The sequence below is a fragment of the Phodopus roborovskii genome, unplaced genomic scaffold, assembly GCF_943737965.1.
Source record: "Phodopus roborovskii unplaced genomic scaffold, PHOROB, whole genome shotgun sequence".
In the NCBI taxonomy this organism is placed as follows: Eukaryota; Metazoa; Chordata; class Mammalia; order Rodentia; family Cricetidae; genus Phodopus; species Phodopus roborovskii.
In genome coordinates, this window is record NW_026126547.1 from 1,739,292 (window position 1) to 1,759,018 (window position 19,727).

Genomic DNA, 19,727 nt, shown 5'->3' on the forward strand with positions numbered 1-19,727 from the left:
GAGAAGGGCCAGCACCCCACCCCATGCGGCACGGGCCAATGAAACTGGGTTCTACATGGGCCTAGGGGTGGGATGGCGGGGCAGGGATTTCATTTGTGTTGACAGAGTTGGGAATCAATGTGGAGTTCGGAGGCTGTTTGGTTCATGCGCCTCTGAGGTAAGCAATGGAAACATTGGGGACATCGATCATTGGAGAGAGAGAAGAGTCACTATGTGCAGGAGCAAGGGAGGGAACACCTGGATGTGTGCTGGACAAGTGTGCAGCAGAGGAAGCTGACTACGCAGGGCCGTGGCTCCTGCCTGGCACAGAGCCCCAAAATATTTGTCAGGGTTATACCTTCCCTGTTTCATTATGGAAACATTTCAAGTGTGGACAGTGATTATGAGTTGAGGAAGTTAAAGTTCCAGAAATAAACTTACTTAGCAATTTACGTTCAACCTGTTCATTTAAAATAACTTACACTTAAATGTTAGGGGCTGGAGAGGTATGGTGTACTGTTCCTGTAGAGGACCTGAATTCAGTTCCTAGCACCCATATTGGTGGCTCACAACTATCTGGAACTCCATGGGGGGGGGTCTGATGCCCTCTTCTGGTCTCCAAGGACATCTGCACTCACATGCACACAAACTCTTCTGTCATACACACAATCAGAAATAAAGTCTTTAAAAAGAGAATGTTTGCTTAAAATAAAAATGCCTTAAAATGAGCATCATTTGATCAATTCTTTAACAAGGCACCGAACTTGGGGCACCTTTGTCAGAAAAAAAAAAAGGCATAGCTGGGCATGGTGGCACACTATTGTGATCCTTGTATCCAGGAAGCTAAGGCAGGGGGATTGCTATGTGTTTGAGCCCAGTCCACACTGTATAGTGAGACCTTGCTTCAAATAAATAAATCAACAAACAAACAAAAATAACGAGAGACACACTGATGAGATTGTGAGTGTCTGGGAGCAGGTTTGTCCCCTGACCTTACTCCAGTTGCTATGGAAGATGTTGATCCAGCTGCATTTCTCTGAGACTGTCCAAGTTGAACAAAAGCCAGCTTGGCAAAGTTCAGTCACTTTTATGGGGCTGGGGAGCTGGGGGATGGGTAACAGGGTAATTCCATATTCTTTTTTCAGGCCTGGGGATTCAAACTTGGGGCCTTGTGCATGTCAGAGAAGCTTTCTATCCCTCACCCAGTGTGATTATTAATTACATATCGTAAGCACATGGTACAGATCCAGAAGGCTAAGGAAGGACATAGGAAGAACCAATGTCTCCTCAGGCTCCCAAATCATGCCCTGCCCCGGTAGTGATGCTGGCCGTTGTTCTGTACTCTTCTCAAGACATTCAATACATTGAGAATCACGGCTGCTCTTGTGCGCCGACTCTCCCAAAGTTTCTTAGAACGGAGGTTTTCTTTAACTGAAGGTGCCTATCGTAAAGGTCTACTAGTAGGAAACACACAATTAGCTGTCTGACATTTAGGCTGTGTGGGGGACAGCTTTAGGGTGAGCTCTTAGGTCCGTGTCATCATTTGCAGCCACGGGCATGCGCAGATATGTGCTATCTGGGCATCAGATTCCCCTTCTCTTCCCAGCCAGCTCCTTTGGTGATGTCCACAGTGCATTGGCCGCACCAGAATACGTTGGCACAGCTCCCCTGTCCCTGTCTGGTGAATCTAGAAGGGTGCTTCTGTGGTTAGTTGAGAATGATCAGCCTGCATCTGCTGCCTATCGCTGTGTGGTGGACTTGAGTTCCTAAATCCTCTACCCCTCCTGGAAATCTCCAAGGCCTTTACCTGGAATAACTCTCTGCATTCCTCAACTCCCACCCATTAGTTTTCTCTCCTAGTAAGTGTTCTGCAGCTCACTATGGCCCACTGACCCATCTCTCTGGCCCTTGGCGTCATATTCCTTATCTGTCAGGGCTTTGGCTGTAGCTCGAATTCAGGAACCCAGCTGTTTTGGTTCCTTTGAGTGTAACAATGACTGTTGGCGGTGACTCATCAGTGTACATGTGTTTAAAGTACTGTAATCAAGTCACCCAGAAAGCCATTTCCCAGGCTCAAATACAGGGAGCAGTGATGAACTTCTGGGTAAAAGGGATGTGCATTTTTGTTCAGGACATCCTGGGCAGTCTCTGTGACCTTGACCTGAAATCTCCTGCAATCATTGTCTTCAGTGTCCTTTTGAGTCAGGGGCTAAAGTTGAGGTTTCCACAACCTCAGGTCTGAAATATCACTCTTAAAGACCTTGAGGGGCTAGATTGGTATATGAACCAGGGTAGAACACTAAGGCAGTTTGTAGGATTCCAACCCACTCCAACTAATACCATGACGGGCAAACAAGGGGGTCCAACCGTTGTCTAGAGGTTGGTTGCCCTGTGTTAGCATTTGGGTCAGGAGGTGGAGGTGGAGGTGGGTTGGAGGTGAAATCTATACCTGGGACATGGGGACCACAAAAGATACACAAGACACTTGGACAATGAGGGGGCGGATCCGTTTACTCTGGGGAGTTTGGGGGAGCTTCCAGGGTGTACCCCATTTCTAATTGCCCTAAGTGTTCTTTGTAACATAAAAGACTAAGAAGGGGTTCAGAGGAAGCTCTCATACGTGATCGCAGATAAGCATCTCACCCAGGCAAGAACTAGACTAACTCCACAGTCATAGTAACAGGTTCCTGAGGCCCTGGGCCCGGCTCCTCTTTGGAGGAAGGGCCATTTTTCTTTTGAAGTTTCAGCCATGATAGAGTCCTGAGGTGAACTATGGATTTCTTTCCTTGCTGGCTAGGGGCTTCTCCAGGAGCAGAAACAACTGTGGGCTTTCTTACAGAGAATCCCGCTTATGTCCCTCCCTTTGGGGCCTGAAGCCTTCTTGGCCTAACGTGTCCTTCCTTAGTGTCTTAGGCTTTCCTTGAGTCTACTTGAAGAGCCTGGTCGGCTAGTTCTTTGATGCTCCTTGAACAAAAACAAGTGCCCTCCCCCATCTGGCTACCAGCTTGCTGTTAGAATTGGACTTTAGCTCCTGTCCCAGTCCATCACAACAGGGCAAACATAGTAGGAAACTTGATCGCTTTACCCCCCACTTCCACCCACGGTTTGCGCAGAGCTCACAAGCAAAACAAACTTATTTTGAACACGGGGATCCTAGCACGCTGCCCCGACAATCATTAACCTTTGCCTCCGAGCCAGCCCTTTATAAGGCTCTGGATACAACCAGCCAGCATCGTCCACTGCCCGCCACCACACATCGAGCGAGCATTGAACACCGCACACGGCCGTCTGACCAGAGAGCTGTGACCACCGTTGTTGTCACGACCACCTGCCCAGAGAGTTGTGAGCACCGCATCACTGTTGTCTGCCCAGCAGTCTCATCCACTGCCTCCTGCACTGGGTTGCCATGCCTGAGTTCCTAGCTGTTATTCCTTGGCGGTTCCTGATCCTCCTAGCCTTCCAGGTTGGCATGGCCACTGGAGTCTCCCAGCCATGGCGTTGTGCTCCCTGCACTGCCGAGAGACTGGCGCTCTGTCCACCCGTGCCTGCTTCGTGCCCGGAGATTTCCCGGCCTGCCGGTTGTGGCTGCTGCCCGACGTGTGCCTTGCCACTGGGTGCCGCCTGCGGTGTGGCCACTGCCCGCTGTGCCCATGGACTCAGCTGCCGTGCGCTGCCGGGGGAGCCTCGTCCCCTGCATGCCCTCACCCGCGGCCAGGGAGCCTGTGTACCAGAGCCTGCTGCCCCAGTCACGAGAACCTTGTCTAGCTCAGAGCGTGAAGGTACGGCCCTCTCTACCTTAGATCTCTTGTCTGGGACATACACTGCCTAGGCCAGCAGAGGCCTATCCCAAGCCTATAGTGGGCGGGACAATGACATTCCAGGCCATTAAAAGCTATCAGCTGTGATGAACAAACAAATCACCCATTGAGGACCATCATTGATTGGTTTTGGGGGTGGGGGGCTATCCTAGAAAATGTGGTCCAAGAGCCTAGTGCTTAGTGGAGATCTGGGAAGAAAGTTCACAGACTAGTAAGAAGTACTTGGTCTCTTGGTGGGGTGGAGAGAGCGATGGAGCTGCCAGCTGGGTGGGGTGCTGGCCCAAGCACCTCAAACCTCCTCCTGCGGGTTTTGCCCTTGGCAGCTCCAGTGGCCGGAGGGTCCAGGAAGGAAGGTTTAGGATGGGAACCCTCCCGCTGCCCCCAGGAGGTTTGCAATGTCCTTTGTAACATATATCCTGCCACACAGTATGTGCTTTCCAGATGTTTACAGAACATAATGTGAAAATTTAGGCCTAAACCTTCACTTCCATTCATTGCTATAGACAAACAGTGTTTGATGTGTATGTTGCCTGCTAGGAGTCTGACAATCGGGCGCTTTCCTGAATTTAAGCACTGGTTTGTTTGTAGTAGGAAGCGTGGGAAATTCCTCTTCCTCCGCTCAGGCCCCTGTCTCCCCATCTGGGCTGCATGCATGTCCTGTGTGGGTGTGGAGGGCTCTCAGGGTTCCATACTCTGATGAGAAGCTGTACTGTGAACATGTGACCCTTTTGAGTGAATGAAATGACAGCTATCCCAATGGCCGGTCCTCTGAAAGGGACTTCCCCTCCTCTGTGGGGCGGGGATCCTCCATTGTTTCTCTCCATGAGCCATTATAGGCTCTGTCTGCAAGGTGTCTAAAGATGTCCTTTCTGTGAGAGCTGCACAGGGCTGATGATATGTGGGAAAGCAGGGTTCCAGGAGAGAGAGGAGGGTGGTGGTCTGGGTAAGAAAGGCTGCATTCTAGACCTTGCTTCTACTAGACTATTTTTGTAGAGAGCCAAGGTACCAAGACTCACCACGAGTGGGTTTAGGCATTGACCCAAGTCTTTGGCTTCTCCAGGTTTATATTCTTGCTTCCGCCCTAATTGTCCATGATGCTTACTCTGCCACGGGGCTCCCCTGCCTCACCCTGACATACACTATTTTCCCAGAAAAGAATTAGTATTGCTATTTAGTCATAATTATTCCCAAAAGCCACTGCTGAAAAATCCCATTTCATCAGGCCATTCTAGGTTGGTTGGCTCTAAGGGAAAGATGTCCCTGGGCATAGGAGTGATGCTTCCAGGAGCTCATGGTTCTGTGGTGCTTGCTTTTCAGAGGCAAGAGCTGCTGTGGCCCCTGAGGATGAGCTTTCTGAGAGCCCAGAGATGACAGAGGAGCAGCTATTGGAAAGTTTCCATTTGATGGCTCCCTCCAGTGAGGACCGGCCCATCCTGTGGAACGCCATCAGCACCTACAACAGCATACGGGCCCGACAGATCGCTGACCTCAAGAAATGGAAGGTGAGACCCTGCACATGGACCCTCGAGTTTATCCCTAAGTGAAGGTGTTAGTCTAGACAATTTCTAAAGGGCACCGAGCATACTGAAACTGAGCCTAGAGGCACAATTCCCCCATTCCTCCTTCTGTATTTTTGCCTCCTTAAAAATATGGCAAAACAGAGCATAAAACAGGTCATTTTTGGTCTAGGTTTCTTTTTCACTACGTTCAACAATTGTCCCCACCATCCAGCCCTCCAATTCTCAACCTAGTTCAGTGGCTAGTTTTAATGTGACCACTGGGGGGCGACAGAGAACCAAAGTTAGAGATAGATTAATACAGAGGCCTTTAAAAAATACACCCAATGAAGCAAAAGTGCACATTTTTAGGGACATTTTAGAATTTCATCTGGAAATTATGGTAAATATAAGAAATCTCATTTGGTCTTAAGCTATGCAGATGAGTGCCTTGCTCCACAATGAACATGACATATGTCTATTGCAAGGACAGTTGTTCCAAAATCTAGGTATTTCTGATGCTAAATTCACTGTCTGTCTTAGGAGAGTGCAGGTGCCCAAAATGCTCAGCAGGTGGTAGGCATCAGGGAGCAGTTCACACCATTGGCCAGACTCTTGCCAGGATGTCACTAAGTGACATCTTTAGAAAATGCCACCCAGTGAGGATGTGGCATTCCCATCCTTTATCTACACAGCTCAAGCCTGACACCAGCTTGTCTCATTCACAGATGGAGAACAACATAGGTTTGGCCCACAGCCTTAACATACCATGACTAGCTGTTCCTGCTCTGTCTCGGTCATTGTCTGAAATAAAACTCTCTTCTTGTATTCTTGCTAATATGAAATTATTCTTTTAGGAGCCCTGCCAACGAGAACTCTATAAAGTTCTAGAGAGGCTGGCTGCAGCACAACAGAAAGCTGGAGATGAAATCTACAAATTTTATCTGCCAAACTGCAACAAGAATGGATTTTATCACAGCAAACAGGTAGGTGGCTTTGCTACTGCAGGTTCTCCTGTGCCAGCTCTGTTTTTCCTCATCCCTGAAAGCCTCATGGATTTTATGCCCAATGATTTATAGGCACACATACTACATGGATGACTTTCTTACATGAGAGCCATCCCTGCACAATTGGCAGAAGCTAGTCTTGAGAAAGAGGTAGTGTGATGGATGAGGAGGACTTGGGTTAGTAGGGAGGATTGACATGAGTGAGTAGGGGGGCCTAAGCATTAGTATGATGAGCAAGGAGCACTTCAGACAGTAGGGAGGACCTCCGTCATTCAGGTCAATAGCAATGGGTGCTCCAAATGTTGACACCCAGGTTTCAGTTCCTTGCAACTAGAGGAAAGGAATACAGTCAACTTAGGAGACAGATGTCCCACTTACTCCCTTAACAGTAATTAAAACAAACTCTATAGTATAGCAGGGCTTTGTGAGATCCAACAAGTCAAGGCTCAATTCTGAGGAGACTTTAGGACTCAGAGAAGTGAAAGTTCTGGGATTTCTTTGAGAAAACCTGAGGTCTAGGCCCAGCTGAGTGATCAAGATCCATCGCTGGGCTCCTTTGTGAGCAGGGCCATGAAGAGATAATTGTCAAAACACTGTACCACTGAACAAATGTATGAGGTCATTGTCACATGTGCCACTTAGCCAGGGTCTCCATTTTGTCATGGAAGCCAGAAGGGCATTGACATTGCCGAATCTTAGTGGGTGGCTGTACAGTGCTCAGCCTCACTCAGGGACAGGGTGGCCGGGGCCCCCATTGCTTGCCGCTTTTGACTTTGGACCTGTCTTTACAGTGCGAGACATCCCTGGATGGAGAAGCAGGTCTCTGCTGGTGTGTCTATCCGTGGAGTGGGAAGAAGATCCCTGGATCTTTGGAGATCAGAGGGGACCCCAACTGCCACCAGTATTTCAATGTACAAAACTGAAGACTTCCACACATGTCCTCTCGCACAAAATATTTAAGTGTATAGTATATTTATACTCTGGAGCACACCTTTTTATATATGTGTATATGTATATATCCAGGAACTACTTTTTATACTGCTTGATATATAAAGTTGGTTCTTATTTATTCACTGTAAGTTTATGTTTTTCTACACAGTTATATTAATTTATATGTCATGACGCACTTCTCATCACCATATATGTAAATACCATGTTTCAGCTATTCCGAACTCCATTCTTCTGTTTTGAAAGGGCAGAGTGATATTGCCAGAACAGGCACAAGTCAGTCTGAGGTGGGGAGTTTCCCAGTGGGTCTGAGGAGGGGAAGTTAGCTATGACCTTCTCTCTGCAGCCCCACATCTGTGTCTGATGCCCATTTGTCGGGGAAAGTTAAGATGCTGATTATGTGAACAAAGCTAAATGTGGAAACCTGCATCCGGTGCATTCTTAAACGCATATCTGGAATAAATATTCTACCTGGAAATACTGTTGTCCCTGTGGAGTGTCCTCTTCATCTCCCCTCCCCCCCCCAGCCATCTCTTTATCTTTTGCCCTCCCCTGACTTTGGGGTTACATAGTGTGACAGATGGTGTTGGGATCTCGTGGCCCCATTTCCAGGCAGCATCAGGCCTCTGTCTGGGCCACACTAGAGATCGCTACCCTCTCAGCCCATCTCTCTTTCTCCCCACAGCCCCCAGCCTCACCCTTCCTCAACACTCTTCAACTTATGAATAGACAAGCAGTCATTGGCTTCTTGTGCTTTTGAGACAGGGTCTTACTCTGTAACCCAGGCTGGTCTCGAAGTCACAGCAATTCCTCTGTCACAGGCTTCCAAGTTCCCGGGGCCACCATGTCCAGCTCTTGGATTGCTTTTGTTCTCTAGCCTCCTCACCCTCTCAGAGTTGCCATCCACCTCTGCCAGCATCACATGGCCCTTTCCTTCTAGTTTCCAGGCCAGAGCCCAGGCCATGGCTGTCTTCTCTAGCTCCTCCATTGCCTGTTCCTCAAAACTGACCCAGGACGCTTGTCAGACACTGTCTTGCCTGATGTTTGCCCTTCACCTGCCGACTGTTCCTGCTTCCCCATCTTTCCATAGCTTATCCCAGATTATTCTACTCAGGCTGCCTCCAGCCCTGCCTACTGAGGCCTCTCCACTGCCTCTACTCCAGGGAACCAGGCATCTCCCATTTCCCTATGTGTGTAAGGTCACTGGGTGACCTTTAGGATGGATGATGGCTAACCTCTCAGAAGGGTGGAGGATAGCCAAGGAGAAGGCAGAGGGTCACAGGAGTTTCGAGCTGGGAGGTTGGGAGAAGAGGCAGATGAGGAGAAAAAGCAGGCGGACTTAAGTCCTTGAAGGGCTTAGGAGAGCATTAAAAGAGGACTTGCTCAAAGGTATTATTTACTCTCCACAGAACTAGACCAGTGGGTTACAGACATCTATGACCTATTTAACTACCTGTCATGTGTTTCTTTAGCTCTTTATCTTTTAGATGGCAAATGAACTCAGGGCCTCATACTAGTAAGGCAGGTGCTCTGCCACCAAGCCATCTCCTCCGCTATACCCATTTGTCACTTATCATCTCACTGTACAGTACCTAGCAACACTTAACTCTCCAGTAATCTATTTGTCTGACTTTGATCTGTCAATCAATCCATTCACCTACCTATCAGTGGAGCTTTATTGTGAAGAATGGATTCATGTGCAATGGAGGCTGAGAAGCCCCAGCATCTACCACAGGAAAGCTGGTAGTGTGACCCACCTGAGGCTAAAGACCTCAACCCAGGGGACTTGGTGGTGGAATTTTCACTTTAAGGGCCAGAGAAGATAAAATGTTCCAGATAGGAAGGAAGAATGGTTTGAATCCCTGCCTCCTTTTGTTTTATTCAGACTCTGAGCAGATAGTACAAAGCACAGCTAATGTGTGGGGTGGTGGTGGGAGGTGTTGGGGAGTCATCTCATCTGGAGGTACCTCACAGACACCCCTGAAATGTTAACTTTGTACACACCGTGGCCTGGCCGGAGTTGATATGAAGACCTGACCGTCACAAGCATGGACGGTGAAAGGGTCAGAGGTGAAAGGTGAGTTCAAGGGAGTGGGTGAATGGGTGGCTCCAGGGAGGTTAGTCCAGTGGGTTCATGAATCACCACGTGGCTCACACCCCTGCAATGGCACCAAATGGCCTGCCAAGTTTCTGTCCTGGATTCCTAGGGGCTCAAATGTGAGGGTGATGGGTGCACTCTGGATCTGGCTTCAGGGCACTTGGTGGCCAGTGTATGCTGTCGCTCCACCCCAAGTGACTTCAGTGCATGCTCTCTGTCTTTGAAGCACCAGCAGTCCAGCACTCCAAGGGTGCTGCCTCTGATTTTCCTGGTTCCCACCCCATTGTCATACTGTACACCCCCAGGTCTCCTAACACCCACAGAACCAATTCACTGTTTGCTGTGGCCAACTCTGTGATTCTGCGATCACTTCAGATGCCTGTTGACTGACTTTACACGTGACCCTAAACAGGCGATCACTGCATGTGGTCTGATGTCATAGTCCCAGGGTGTACTTGGAATTTTTTTGGCAAGGACAGCTGTGCCAAAGCCATAGAGAGGGACTGAGGTACCAGGAGCCCTCCCAGCATCCTTTGGGGGTTCTCCTCATTTTCTGGACTCAGTTCATTTCCCTTCTCCAAGCACCCAGTTTCAGAACGGCTAGTGACTCATAGGATGTGCCCATGTTATTGTTCACATCAGCTGCCTGGAGAAGCTGCTCTGAAGACCCCAGACTCAAGCTGCAGAGACAAGGACCAGACTGTCATGGAGATAACCTACTTTACCTGTCTAGACACAACCCCCTGGACCTAGATATCCCTCTACATGTGGCCTGATGCCAAAGAAGGTCACAGCGGCTGTCCCATTGAGATTCCTTTGTTAGAGATGGACTCTGTTATGTTTTGTCATGTCCATGACATTTTCTACTATGTCTAGAAGCTCCCACCCTCTCAGAATGCTCTCTCCAGTGACTCACAACACAGAAGCAAACAAAAGGGCATTTTTTTTAATGATAAAAACTTTATTTACTATTTATAAATACATTGCAAGACAAACTTTTCAAAAATACATTTTTCCCCCAAAAATTAAAAAAATAAAGAAAAGCTGATAGGCAGGCAAAATGTCTTGAGATTCCTTTGTGCCCTCAAGACAAGCTCTGTACAGCACATGTCCACCCCGTGGGATGCAGTGCAGTCTCCTCCCACCCTCAGTTGCCAGACCTCCTTGGCCTTGGCGAGAGCAGCCCAGCCTCCAGACACGGGCTCCTATCCTGGGGCGTGCCTGTGGTTACATCACCTAACATCTCTAACATTTCACCTAGGATTATCTAGTACAGAGTCTATTATACTCGGGCTATGCCATATACACTGTTAACAATTATGAATGTACTTTGTCTGTATATAATCATGAATTATAAAGAAAGTCTGAGAAGGACCCCAAGATCAACCAATGGGTGATTCTCTAGGTGGTCTTGCCAGCTATATTCATCAAGTCATTTCTCCTTCCTGCCTAGACAGGGAGGAGAGACGAAAATAAACCTTTTGGATTTTTTTTTTTCCTTTTAAAAAATGCTTGCCCCCACCCCACAATAAACTTTGAGAAGTTGGACAAGAAAACACTGTTTTTGAAATCATCCAAAGAACTATGTACCATTATCTGTGACATCTCTGAACCTGAGGTTGAAGCTCACTGCTCCTCCCTCCCACCTGGGGCCATCTGCTGGCCCCAGCCATCAGGAAGCTGCCTGACAACGGAAGGTCCTCGTCCTTGTTTTTATGGGCTCCCAGAGTGCCTTTGAGCATTCTTGGTCATTTTAAATAAGAGAGGCTTCACCTCTTCTCTCCCACGGCTCACAAGTAGACCAGGTCACTTGGAGATACTGGGCCAGGCCTTTGATTCAGAGATGACACTGTAAGGGCCATGCGCCTCAGGAGTGTGTGTCCAGATGTCCTGGTGACTTGGTTAGGGTTTTCCCCATTCTCCATAGAGCCTGCCCTCATTTACAGGGAGGATTTTTCTATATCAGCAACGGAACCTCTGAAGTCAAGAAGGCAGAGGGCAGCAGCTTTGGAGCCTCGCACTGGGTGGGTGGGTTAGAGGGGAGAGGGCATCTGTGGCCTGGATCACATGATTGTTTTCATAGGAAGCAAGAGGAAAATTCAAACTGCTTTCTGTTGACTACTGGAGAGTAGAAAGATGATCAAGTTTACTATTTAAACGACCAGAGGCATTTTGAAAATCTGTCTAAACTTTGTTTTTTTTTTTTGTTTGTTTGTTTTTAATCAGTTCACCACCAAAAAAAAAAAAAAAAAAAAAAAAAAAAAAAAAAAGGAAATATAAGTCAAGGCTGTAGCCAGCTGCTGATCACGTTGTTGGCATCTTTTGTGCAAAATAAGGCGTATTGGAGCTCCACTTCAACTGAAAGGAAAAAAAAATAAAAAAGAGTAAGACATACACTGAAATAACCACCTCTAAAACTCAAAGGGCTCAGCCTCTCACACCAAATTAGAATTATTTTTCCAACTTACAAGCAGAAAAAAATTAACTAAAAATGATTTTTTTCTGCCTACTAATTTGTCTTGAGAAAACAATAGCACATTTACTCCTTCTCATTAACTGCTTCATTCCCCCTTGAAGGCAAACCATAAAACTTCTGCAGATAGAGTTTTACTTAAAAAAAAAATATTCTCATTGTTTGCATATGAAAGAGTGTGGGCCTATAGTGGCACATGCCTTTAATCCCAGCACTGGGGAGGCAGAGGAAGATGGATCTCTGTGAGTGTGACGACAGCCTGGTCCAGAAAGTGAGATCCAGGGAAGCCAAGGATACACAGAAAAATACTCTCTAAAAACCAAACTATAAAACAAAACAATCAAACAAAACAAAAAAAGCAAAAAACCCCAAACCCCCCAAACAAAACAAAACAAACAAACAGACAAAAAGAATGCATATTTTAAGTCATTGGTCTTGAGTATGTGGTTGGGTAGGGACCTCCTTCTCCAGGAATTCCCTTTGTCTTCCTCTCTTTGGGTTTGGCTGCAGCTCTTAGGCCAAGGAGCTCAGGGTGAGGGATGGATACCTGGGGCCATAGTGCCCCAGAAATCTCCCTGACCCCGCACCATTTTCAGAAGGCACTGTCCCCCGAGGCTAACCCTTGGCTTACGTGGCACAGTGGCATTTACTGGCTCTGCACACTGAGGCAGTGTACGTCATCTTTCCCCTTGGTGTCATAGCCAGGCAAGGGCTGTCCATACTTGTCCACACACCAGCAGAAGCCCCGCTTTCTGCCTTTGGATGGGCGGCACTGAGGGAGGGAGAGACAAGATCAGGACATGAATATCATGCATATTGGTTAGTTTCATGTCAATTTGACACAAGCTAAAGTCATCTGGGAGGAGGAAAATGTCCCCACCAGACTGTCAAGTGGATGAACCTGCAATGTGATGCAGATGCATTTTCTTGATTGATGATTGATGTGGAAGAGCCTAGCTCTGTGGACAGGGCCACTTCTTGGCACTGGGTACTGTGTGCTGTAAGACAGCAGGCTGGGCAAGCCATGGGTAGCAAGGCAGTGAGCAGTTCTCTTCCATGGCCTCTGTTGCAGTTCCTGCCAGAACTTTCTTCAGGGATGGACCATGATATGAAAGTGTAAGGGAAATACACCCTTTCCTTCATAAGCTGCTTTTAGCCAAGATCCTTTGCATAGCAATGGAAACCTGAACCAAGACACCATGTGTAAGTGGATAACCAGGGTCCAAAGTAGTCACCCAACGTTGTTTATCAGGGCAGAGGTAAAATATGATAGTCACAGCTCCTGAAGAGCTGTGTAGGTGGTGGTGTATATCCATGCATACCCGTGTGTTCTGTGACCTCTCTGGGGAAGTTGGAGGGTCTGCTAAGCTTTCTTTGCTTAGTGGCTGTCAGGCTGATCTCACAGACCTAAGGTCTAGCCTCATGTTAGGTGTAAATGTGCTGAGCTAGTCAATGGACTGTTTAGACACTCAGGCTCCCTGGTAGAGACTACCCTCTAGACACTGGGATGTTGACAAGCTGTGCTGAGCACTGTTTACATCTGTCTCCTAGGTTCATGCTGTGAACCATCCAATCAGAAAGCACCCAAAACGTCGCCATTAGGTGATGCATATGTGATTCAGAAGAGGGGACACTGAGCTGGCAGAGAGCCATACTGGCTGGGGTTCCTGGAGATAACTGTGCGGCTGGTTCCCCACTGAGCCAATGGAGAAAGGAGGCAGAGACACCCTGGGAATCCCACTCACCTGCTTCTTCTTATAGAATCCCTTCTTGTCACAGTTTGGGATGTGGACACCTCTGGGACTTAAGACATTGAGGAACTTCAGATGATTGAGTGTGTCTTCCATTTCTCTGCGGCAGGGGCCCTGAGGACACAGTTATTGTTTTGACAATCTCCCAATGGCCACAGGACCATCCCAGGTTCCTCCTGTGACATGTCTCTCCAGGACATTCTGCTTGGGTCAGTGAGAGGGTCCCAGGAGGATGCTAGCCATTACTTCCTGTCTCTTCTGCTTTCTCAAGGTAAAATAGGGGGCCTAAGAATAGGCCAGCAGGCTTTGGAAAGTCTGCTGAATAAAATAAAGCCATCTGCGGGAAGTCTGTTTCTTTACCTGTGGGGCCCACCACGCGTTACTCAGTGCAATTCTGAGACTCTGACACAGGAGGTGGGACTTGACATAGAAATAAAGAAGCTGCCCATTCAACAGCTAGGACCCTTGGGACTGCTGCATGAAGGTTGACTTGGGGTGTTTCCTTTGCCCTCCGCCCCCAACAAGAGGAAAAGTTCTCACGTATTCTGTCTCCCGCTTAGACTCAGAGGAGAAGTTCTGTGTGTCTGTGCTCTGTGACTCATAGTCAACTTTGTAACGCTGGCTGTCCCTGGCATGGCCTTTTTTGATGACATCCATCTTTGCATGGAGTGGATGGAACTTGGAATCAGTCACTCGGTGTGTGCTGGGGACAGCCTGGCTTTCCACACTCCCAGCACTGTGGTCCTCCTCAGACTCACTAGCGTTTCCTGGAAAAGAACATGGGGATAAAGATATGATCATCAGTGGCAATGGAATAATAATTTGCAGAGCCACATCATACCTAAAAGGCAATGGCATCCAATAGTTCTTAATCATCTAAGAAAAAGGTATCTAAATAAAGCATTCTAGAATACTGCCTGTTGCACTCCTACGGCTTTGCTTCAGGAACCCATCTGTTTGAGTGTTGCTCTGCCAGGTGTTTCTACTACACAGCTGCAAGTGAAGGCAAACAGACACCAATCAAGCCCTTGAACAGATGAAAAAGCTGTCAGTTTCACTTGCCACAGGCAGGGGGCAGTCGTGCACCACATAATGCTGCCATGGAGCAGACCAGAAAACTTGTAAGAGATTCCAAAGTCTTCTCAGGCCTGGGCACAGCTGTTGGGGGTGGGACAACACGGGGGGGGGGGGGGGGGAGAGAGAAACACAACTCGACGACGACGACTCCACCTGGTGGTCACAGCACACTGGCTGGGGATTCTGACATTCCCTTGGGTTTGCTGTGTGCTCTGGAATCTCACTTCAGGGACCTACAGAACCATGGGGACACGTACATCTTTCAATTTCAAGCTCCACACAGACTTCGTGTATTGCATAGGAGGCGCACCTTCTTGGATGAACCTTTCCCATTCCCTCAGTAGTGAGCAGACAGAATAAAGATAGCAAGCACCAAGGGGCTGCCCATAGCTTAGACCTAAGACTTGCGGGGGGTGGGGGGGTGGGGGTGAGGGGAGGGGACAAGAAAGCCTCCTTTTGGCAGGGGCCCTTTTCACAATCCAAGGTGCTGATACTGATGCTGGAAGGTTAATAGATTGATTGTGACCTTATGTATGTGACTCGAGTTGTGGCTAGACAGAAAGCCAAAGCCAGATGATCAGACCCCTGTGCCCAGCTCTGAATTCCAAAGCTTCAGGGTCAACTTTCAGGTCATGGCCAGAATTCCTTCCCTCCTATGACAGGGACATTAACAACCCTCCTAACAGGAAGGTTCAGTTGGCTATCCATCTGGTTCCGAATTTATTCTGTCTGGGTGCAAGGTACAAGGCTCCAGCTGGCCTTTTTTTTTTTGCCTCTCAGGAAATGCCAGGCTGGGGCATCCTGCCCATGGGGAAGACATGGATCTCTGGTTCTAGGCCAAGAGAAGCAAACGCTTTACTCCCTGGGAGCTGACAGCCGCTGCAGAATCTGATGTCATTTAGAGTAACTGACCTTCAGGACCCCAGGGAGGCCCTCTTGCTCTGGAGCCTCAGTTTCCCACCTACCAAATAGCTCCCCGAGTCCAACTGCAAATCCCTCAATGAATCTGTGTCTTTTGAAGCACAAATTCCCAGAGTCATGACCAGCACCTGGCAGAGGAGGTACATAAAGAAATTCACGAGCTTGGTTTGTATTTGCTTTAATCTTAGTGAGTTTTCTTTTTGGAAGTACAGGGAATGCTAATAGGTAAATAAAAACATTTGTCCTCCAAGAAGCTGAAGTATTTTCTTAAACTTCCTTTGTTTGCTTGTTTTAGCTTATTTGTTACCCTTAGACCGCTGATTGGGGGGGGGGTATGGTTCAACTAAAGAAGGTAATTGTGAATTGTGTCTTAGAACTGTCATTCCTTCCCTCCTCCCAGTGGAGGTAGAAGCTCACATCAATTTATACTATAACACTTCAATGGTGGTTACTAATAATGGCCACCAACTCAAGGCTAACTCAAAATGGCATGTTGGTATTTCCTAGGATCGCTTCTGGGAAACCACAGCATATTCACACTAGAAATCAAAGACACACAAGGCAAACAGCCTAATTTTGCTTTTGACTGAGTCGGCGAAATAACTGGAGTCTTGCTTTACTAGGAATCTGGTGCTTTTCAGGGATGAATAAACCAGGACCTGCCTGTATCCAGGAGTGTAGCTCTGCAGCCACAGAAGTCATAAAGGGACAGTCGGTGCAGCTAGCCCTGGTCCCAGGGGTCTGCTCTGGACCATCTGCTTGCCTGCTGTGGGGATGCCCGAGAATTCTAGCCTTCATTTGTGCTGGGCAAGAACTTGACTCACATAACAAAGCTGAAACTGGCTAGGAAATGTTGGACATTTCGAGCTAGCTGCCAAATCCATTTAAATCTTTTTATTTTTTCTTTTCATTTCAAGGGAATAACGCTATGCCCTTAGAATGGCCGCCTGATTGATAGGACCAGCTCCAGGAAGGGTATGTCAAGCATTTGCGATTTTCCTCCCTGCACCCCACTCCTTCTGCATTGTCTTAGGAAGGGAGAACATTCCTGGGTAGCATTTCTAGTTTCTGCTTCAGCAGGGAAATAGCCTGGATCTGCACTGCCTGTACCCCACGCACCTGGGACTTGATCACCGAGCCCGCAGGCGCCACAGGGCGTGGGATGCTGCCTATGGGGTAAATTGGGTTCAAACCCCGTTGCAGCTCCCAGTGACTTTGAGCAGTTTCTGCTTTTTGAACTTTAGGTAACACACCTCAAAGACACCAGTACTGTAATCCCATCTCCTTAATTTTTGGATAAACGGGGGCACAACACTGCTTTGCAAGTCAGCTCGTGCAATTGTTAGTATTTTTCAAGACAGATGCCTGCCAACAAAACTTCCTAGCCCCGATAGCATCCCGGATTCCCATGCTAAAGCTCCCCTGGGACAGACACGCACCTTCCCAATTGTGGAGAATGGAAACCCAGGTCTACAGTTGGGCTACACAGCCCAAACCCAGGCATCCACGCTCAGTGAGACTCTCTAATGACCGGGATCCTGCCACGGAAATCTACCCATTTTCACGGAAAGCATTTTGCATCTTACAAGAAAGTTGCACTTTGAGAACCAAGCGAGTGGAGCTGCAGGGTCCCCTTCGTCTCCCAAGACCCCTCTCACCACTAACACCTTCTGGATGAGCCACGCCAAGCCTCTGAAGCCACAGGTCCTGCCTCCCCGCCACCCGCGCCGGGTCCCAGGGAGTGCGCTCGGCGCACGTGGTGCGAGCGGCTTACCTGGAGCGGGTTGGGAGGGCAGGTAGGCGCTCAGGCTGCCGGCGGCGCTGGCGTTGGCGCAGAACCCGCGGCCATTGAGCAGCGCCTTCAGCGGGTACTGTTCCGCGGGCCGTGGCTGGCAGCGGAGGCCGGTGCCGCAGCGCTCGGTGTAGACGCCGCACGCGTCGCCTTCGCGCAGCGCGCAAGTCAAGCAGCAGCCGCAGCCCGGTTCTCGCACCAGCTCGGTGCACGCGGGCGCGGTGGGCGGAGGCGCGCACTGGGCCAGCGCACGCGCGTCGCACGGTTCGCAGCGCACCACGGGGCCCGCGCCCACCGCGCCCGCGCCGGCCCGCGCCACCGGCGGCCCGCGAAGCAGAGTGAGTGCGGTGAGCGCAGCCGCCCAGAGCGCAGGGCGCGCGGGATGCATGGCGGGCGGAGGGCGTGCGGCTCGGCGGAGGGGAGCGGAGTGGAGCACGCGGGACGAGGCTGCGGGATGTGAGGAGCGAGCAGCAGGTCTTCAGTGTCTGGTAGCCGCGCTAGCTCGCATCTGGGCAGCCCGGGCGAGCAGGCCGATATATAGAAGCCGGGGTGGCGGAGGACACGCCCCGGAACGGCGAGGGTGGGGGGCGGGGTGGGCCGGCGCAGGCTCGGCTGCCCCGCGCCTCCCCGGGAAGCGGGACCAAGGACGGGGGCGCGCTGCGCGCGTCTTCACTGGGCACCTGCTCCATGTGCGCACGCCCTGTACTCGGGCCACCCCTTAGTCCCCGGGAACGGTGGGCGCTCCCGGTCACCTTGCTGTCTCTTGAGTCCCAAGGTCTCTAATTTCCCCCAATGGAGTGATAGCCAGCCAACTTGGCGCCCCCGGACCCTGCAGCCCCTCCCCCTGAATGCCGGGTTTAGGTGGCCCTTCTGAACTGATTTACATCTGGGAAGCTGGCGCGGGCTCTTTCAACTCCCGTGTACTTTGCAAAGTTTCTGCAATTGAATGCCTCATGTAGAGCATGTTGCACTTCCCAGAGATGAGCGGATCATATTTAAATCTGCACAGTTGGCTACTTGAGCCTCCGGAGTCTCGCACCTAACAGTCGAACGTGACAGTCGTGAGTTCTAAAGATTTGCTTTTCAAAGCCGTCCTGACTCAAATACTCTTACTTAGCTGCACGTCTCCAGTTAGCCGAAAGGGCAGTGCGTCCTTACAGGAAGGCAAAAGAAAAGAAAAGTTCCACCGGTTCTTATTTGGGGATTCCTTTTAGTTAGCGGTTATGTCTCCGGAGACACTGAAGCGGTTGCCACTGAAACATGATTAATAGCCAAGCAACTCCTAAAACGAGTAATTTTCATTTTTTTAAAGTCACCGTCGCACGCCTGTATTAAACTCTTTCTGACACATCCCAGTGCAGGCTGGAGTCCTTGCTAACCCACGCACTCTGAACACCGCTGAGAGTTGAAATCCTGGAGCAATAGTGCTCTTGAGTTCTCAGCTATCTACTTTCTCTTGTGTGGGTCTCTCCAAAGTGTACACGCTCCTTCCGTAGGTGACCAACAGAGGACGCTGGTGGTCCAGGATTGAATGGACAAACCAAGACTCCCTTTCTCTCCCTTTTTAAAATAGTTTGTGGATGAGCGGTGGGAACTTGTGAGACCGACTTGGAAGGAGACTTTCGTGGATGCCCTTGAAATGACTGTTTACAACAGGGGCTGGAGAGGTTGTCTTTGGGGAGACCGATGCAATTTTATGTAGAAAGCAAGCTAAGAGGACTTCCCACATATCCCTTCGCCCACTCTACAGCTAGCTCCTAGTGAAGTTGGCATTCATCCACAGAGTGTCTTTATGCCTCTCCTGTAACTCTTTTATTTTAATTTTAGTTAAACTTCACTCTCATTATTAATGCTAACATTTGAGCTTTTACAAAGGAAAGAAAAAAAAAATCGAAGATCAGAAACGTGAAGGCCTGGTAGCTGGTCAAGGCATAGCACCTCAATTTTCACATTATACCTTCCTCATAGTACTCAGGTTATTGCTAGACTTAACATTGTCTGCCCAAAGCTACCCCGATCGTCCCTCCTTTTCTCCAGTGTATTAACACCCAAGAATAGGACCTCTGATTCCATTAGAAGATTAAAAGAAAACATAATAAATCCCCCAGGGTTACAGCTGTTCTTTAAATAACCACTGAGACCTTGACTCCAAAATTAGAACAAGGTTCAGTATCAAAAATGATTCGAGACTCGGCAGGCCTCCCTCCCCTCTGTTTGGTACAATGTTACACACAGATGCTGTCTGGTCGTAGTCAGTGTGGCACTTTTACTCAGCTTTATCATCAGGCTAGGAGGCAGGGGCGCCTAGAAGGAATGGCTTCTTGGAAAAGATAAAAAGTCATTAGCTTGGTTCTCTTTACAATGAAG

General features: G+C 49.0%; 2 protein-coding genes across 2 annotated transcripts; one reads left to right on the plus strand and one right to left on the minus strand.

The window, feature by feature from the left end:
* Window positions 1-3,317: 3,317 nt before the first annotated feature.
* Window positions 3,318-7,726, plus strand: Igfbp1 (insulin like growth factor binding protein 1). The gene is made up of 4 exons (XM_051200596.1): window positions 3,318-3,758; window positions 5,115-5,299; window positions 6,151-6,279; window positions 7,092-7,726. The coding sequence occupies exons 1-4, from the start codon at window positions 3,386-3,388 to the stop codon at window positions 7,221-7,223; spliced, it is 819 nt and encodes a 272-aa protein (XP_051056553.1). The 5' UTR covers window positions 3,318-3,385; the 3' UTR covers window positions 7,224-7,726.
* A 3,855-nt stretch (window positions 7,727-11,581) lies between these two features.
* Window positions 11,582-17,859, minus strand: Igfbp3 (insulin like growth factor binding protein 3). Its single transcript, XM_051200514.1, has 5 exons — window positions 17,343-17,859; window positions 14,111-14,337; window positions 13,565-13,684; window positions 12,451-12,591; window positions 11,582-11,704 (listed from the first exon to the last, which is right to left on the minus strand). The coding sequence occupies exons 1-4, from the start codon at window positions 17,746-17,748 to the stop codon at window positions 12,466-12,468; spliced, it is 879 nt and encodes a 292-aa protein (XP_051056471.1). The 5' UTR covers window positions 17,749-17,859; the 3' UTR covers window positions 11,582-11,704; window positions 12,451-12,465.
* Window positions 17,860-19,727: the final 1,868 nt, after the last annotated feature.

What these genes read in the sequence shown, in the direction of transcription:
- Igfbp1 (XM_051200596.1), top strand. Translation starts at nt 3,386, where the DNA reads ATGCCTGAGTTCCTAGCTGTTATTCCTTGGCGGTTCCTGATCCTCCTA. An exon ending in GTCTAGCTCAGAGCGTGAAG is followed by an intron (nt 3,759 to 5,114) that starts GTACGGCCCTCT and finishes CTTGCTTTTCAG; the next exon opens with AGGCAAGAGCTGCTGTGGCC. An exon ending in CTGACCTCAAGAAATGGAAG is followed by an intron (nt 5,300 to 6,150) that starts GTGAGACCCTGC and finishes TTATTCTTTTAG; the next exon opens with GAGCCCTGCCAACGAGAACT.
- Igfbp3 (XM_051200514.1), bottom strand. Translation starts at nt 17,748, where the DNA reads ATGCATCCCGCGCGCCCTGCGCTCTGGGCGGCTGCGCTCACCGCACTC. An exon ending in GCCCTCCCAACCCGCTCCAG is followed by an intron (nt 14,338 to 17,342) that starts GTAAGCCGCTCG and finishes GTTCTTTTCCAG; the next exon opens with GAAACGCTAGTGAGTCTGAG. An exon ending in GATTCTATAAGAAGAAGCAG is followed by an intron (nt 12,592 to 13,564) that starts GTGAGTGGGATT and finishes TCCCTCCCTCAG; the next exon opens with TGCCGCCCATCCAAAGGCAG.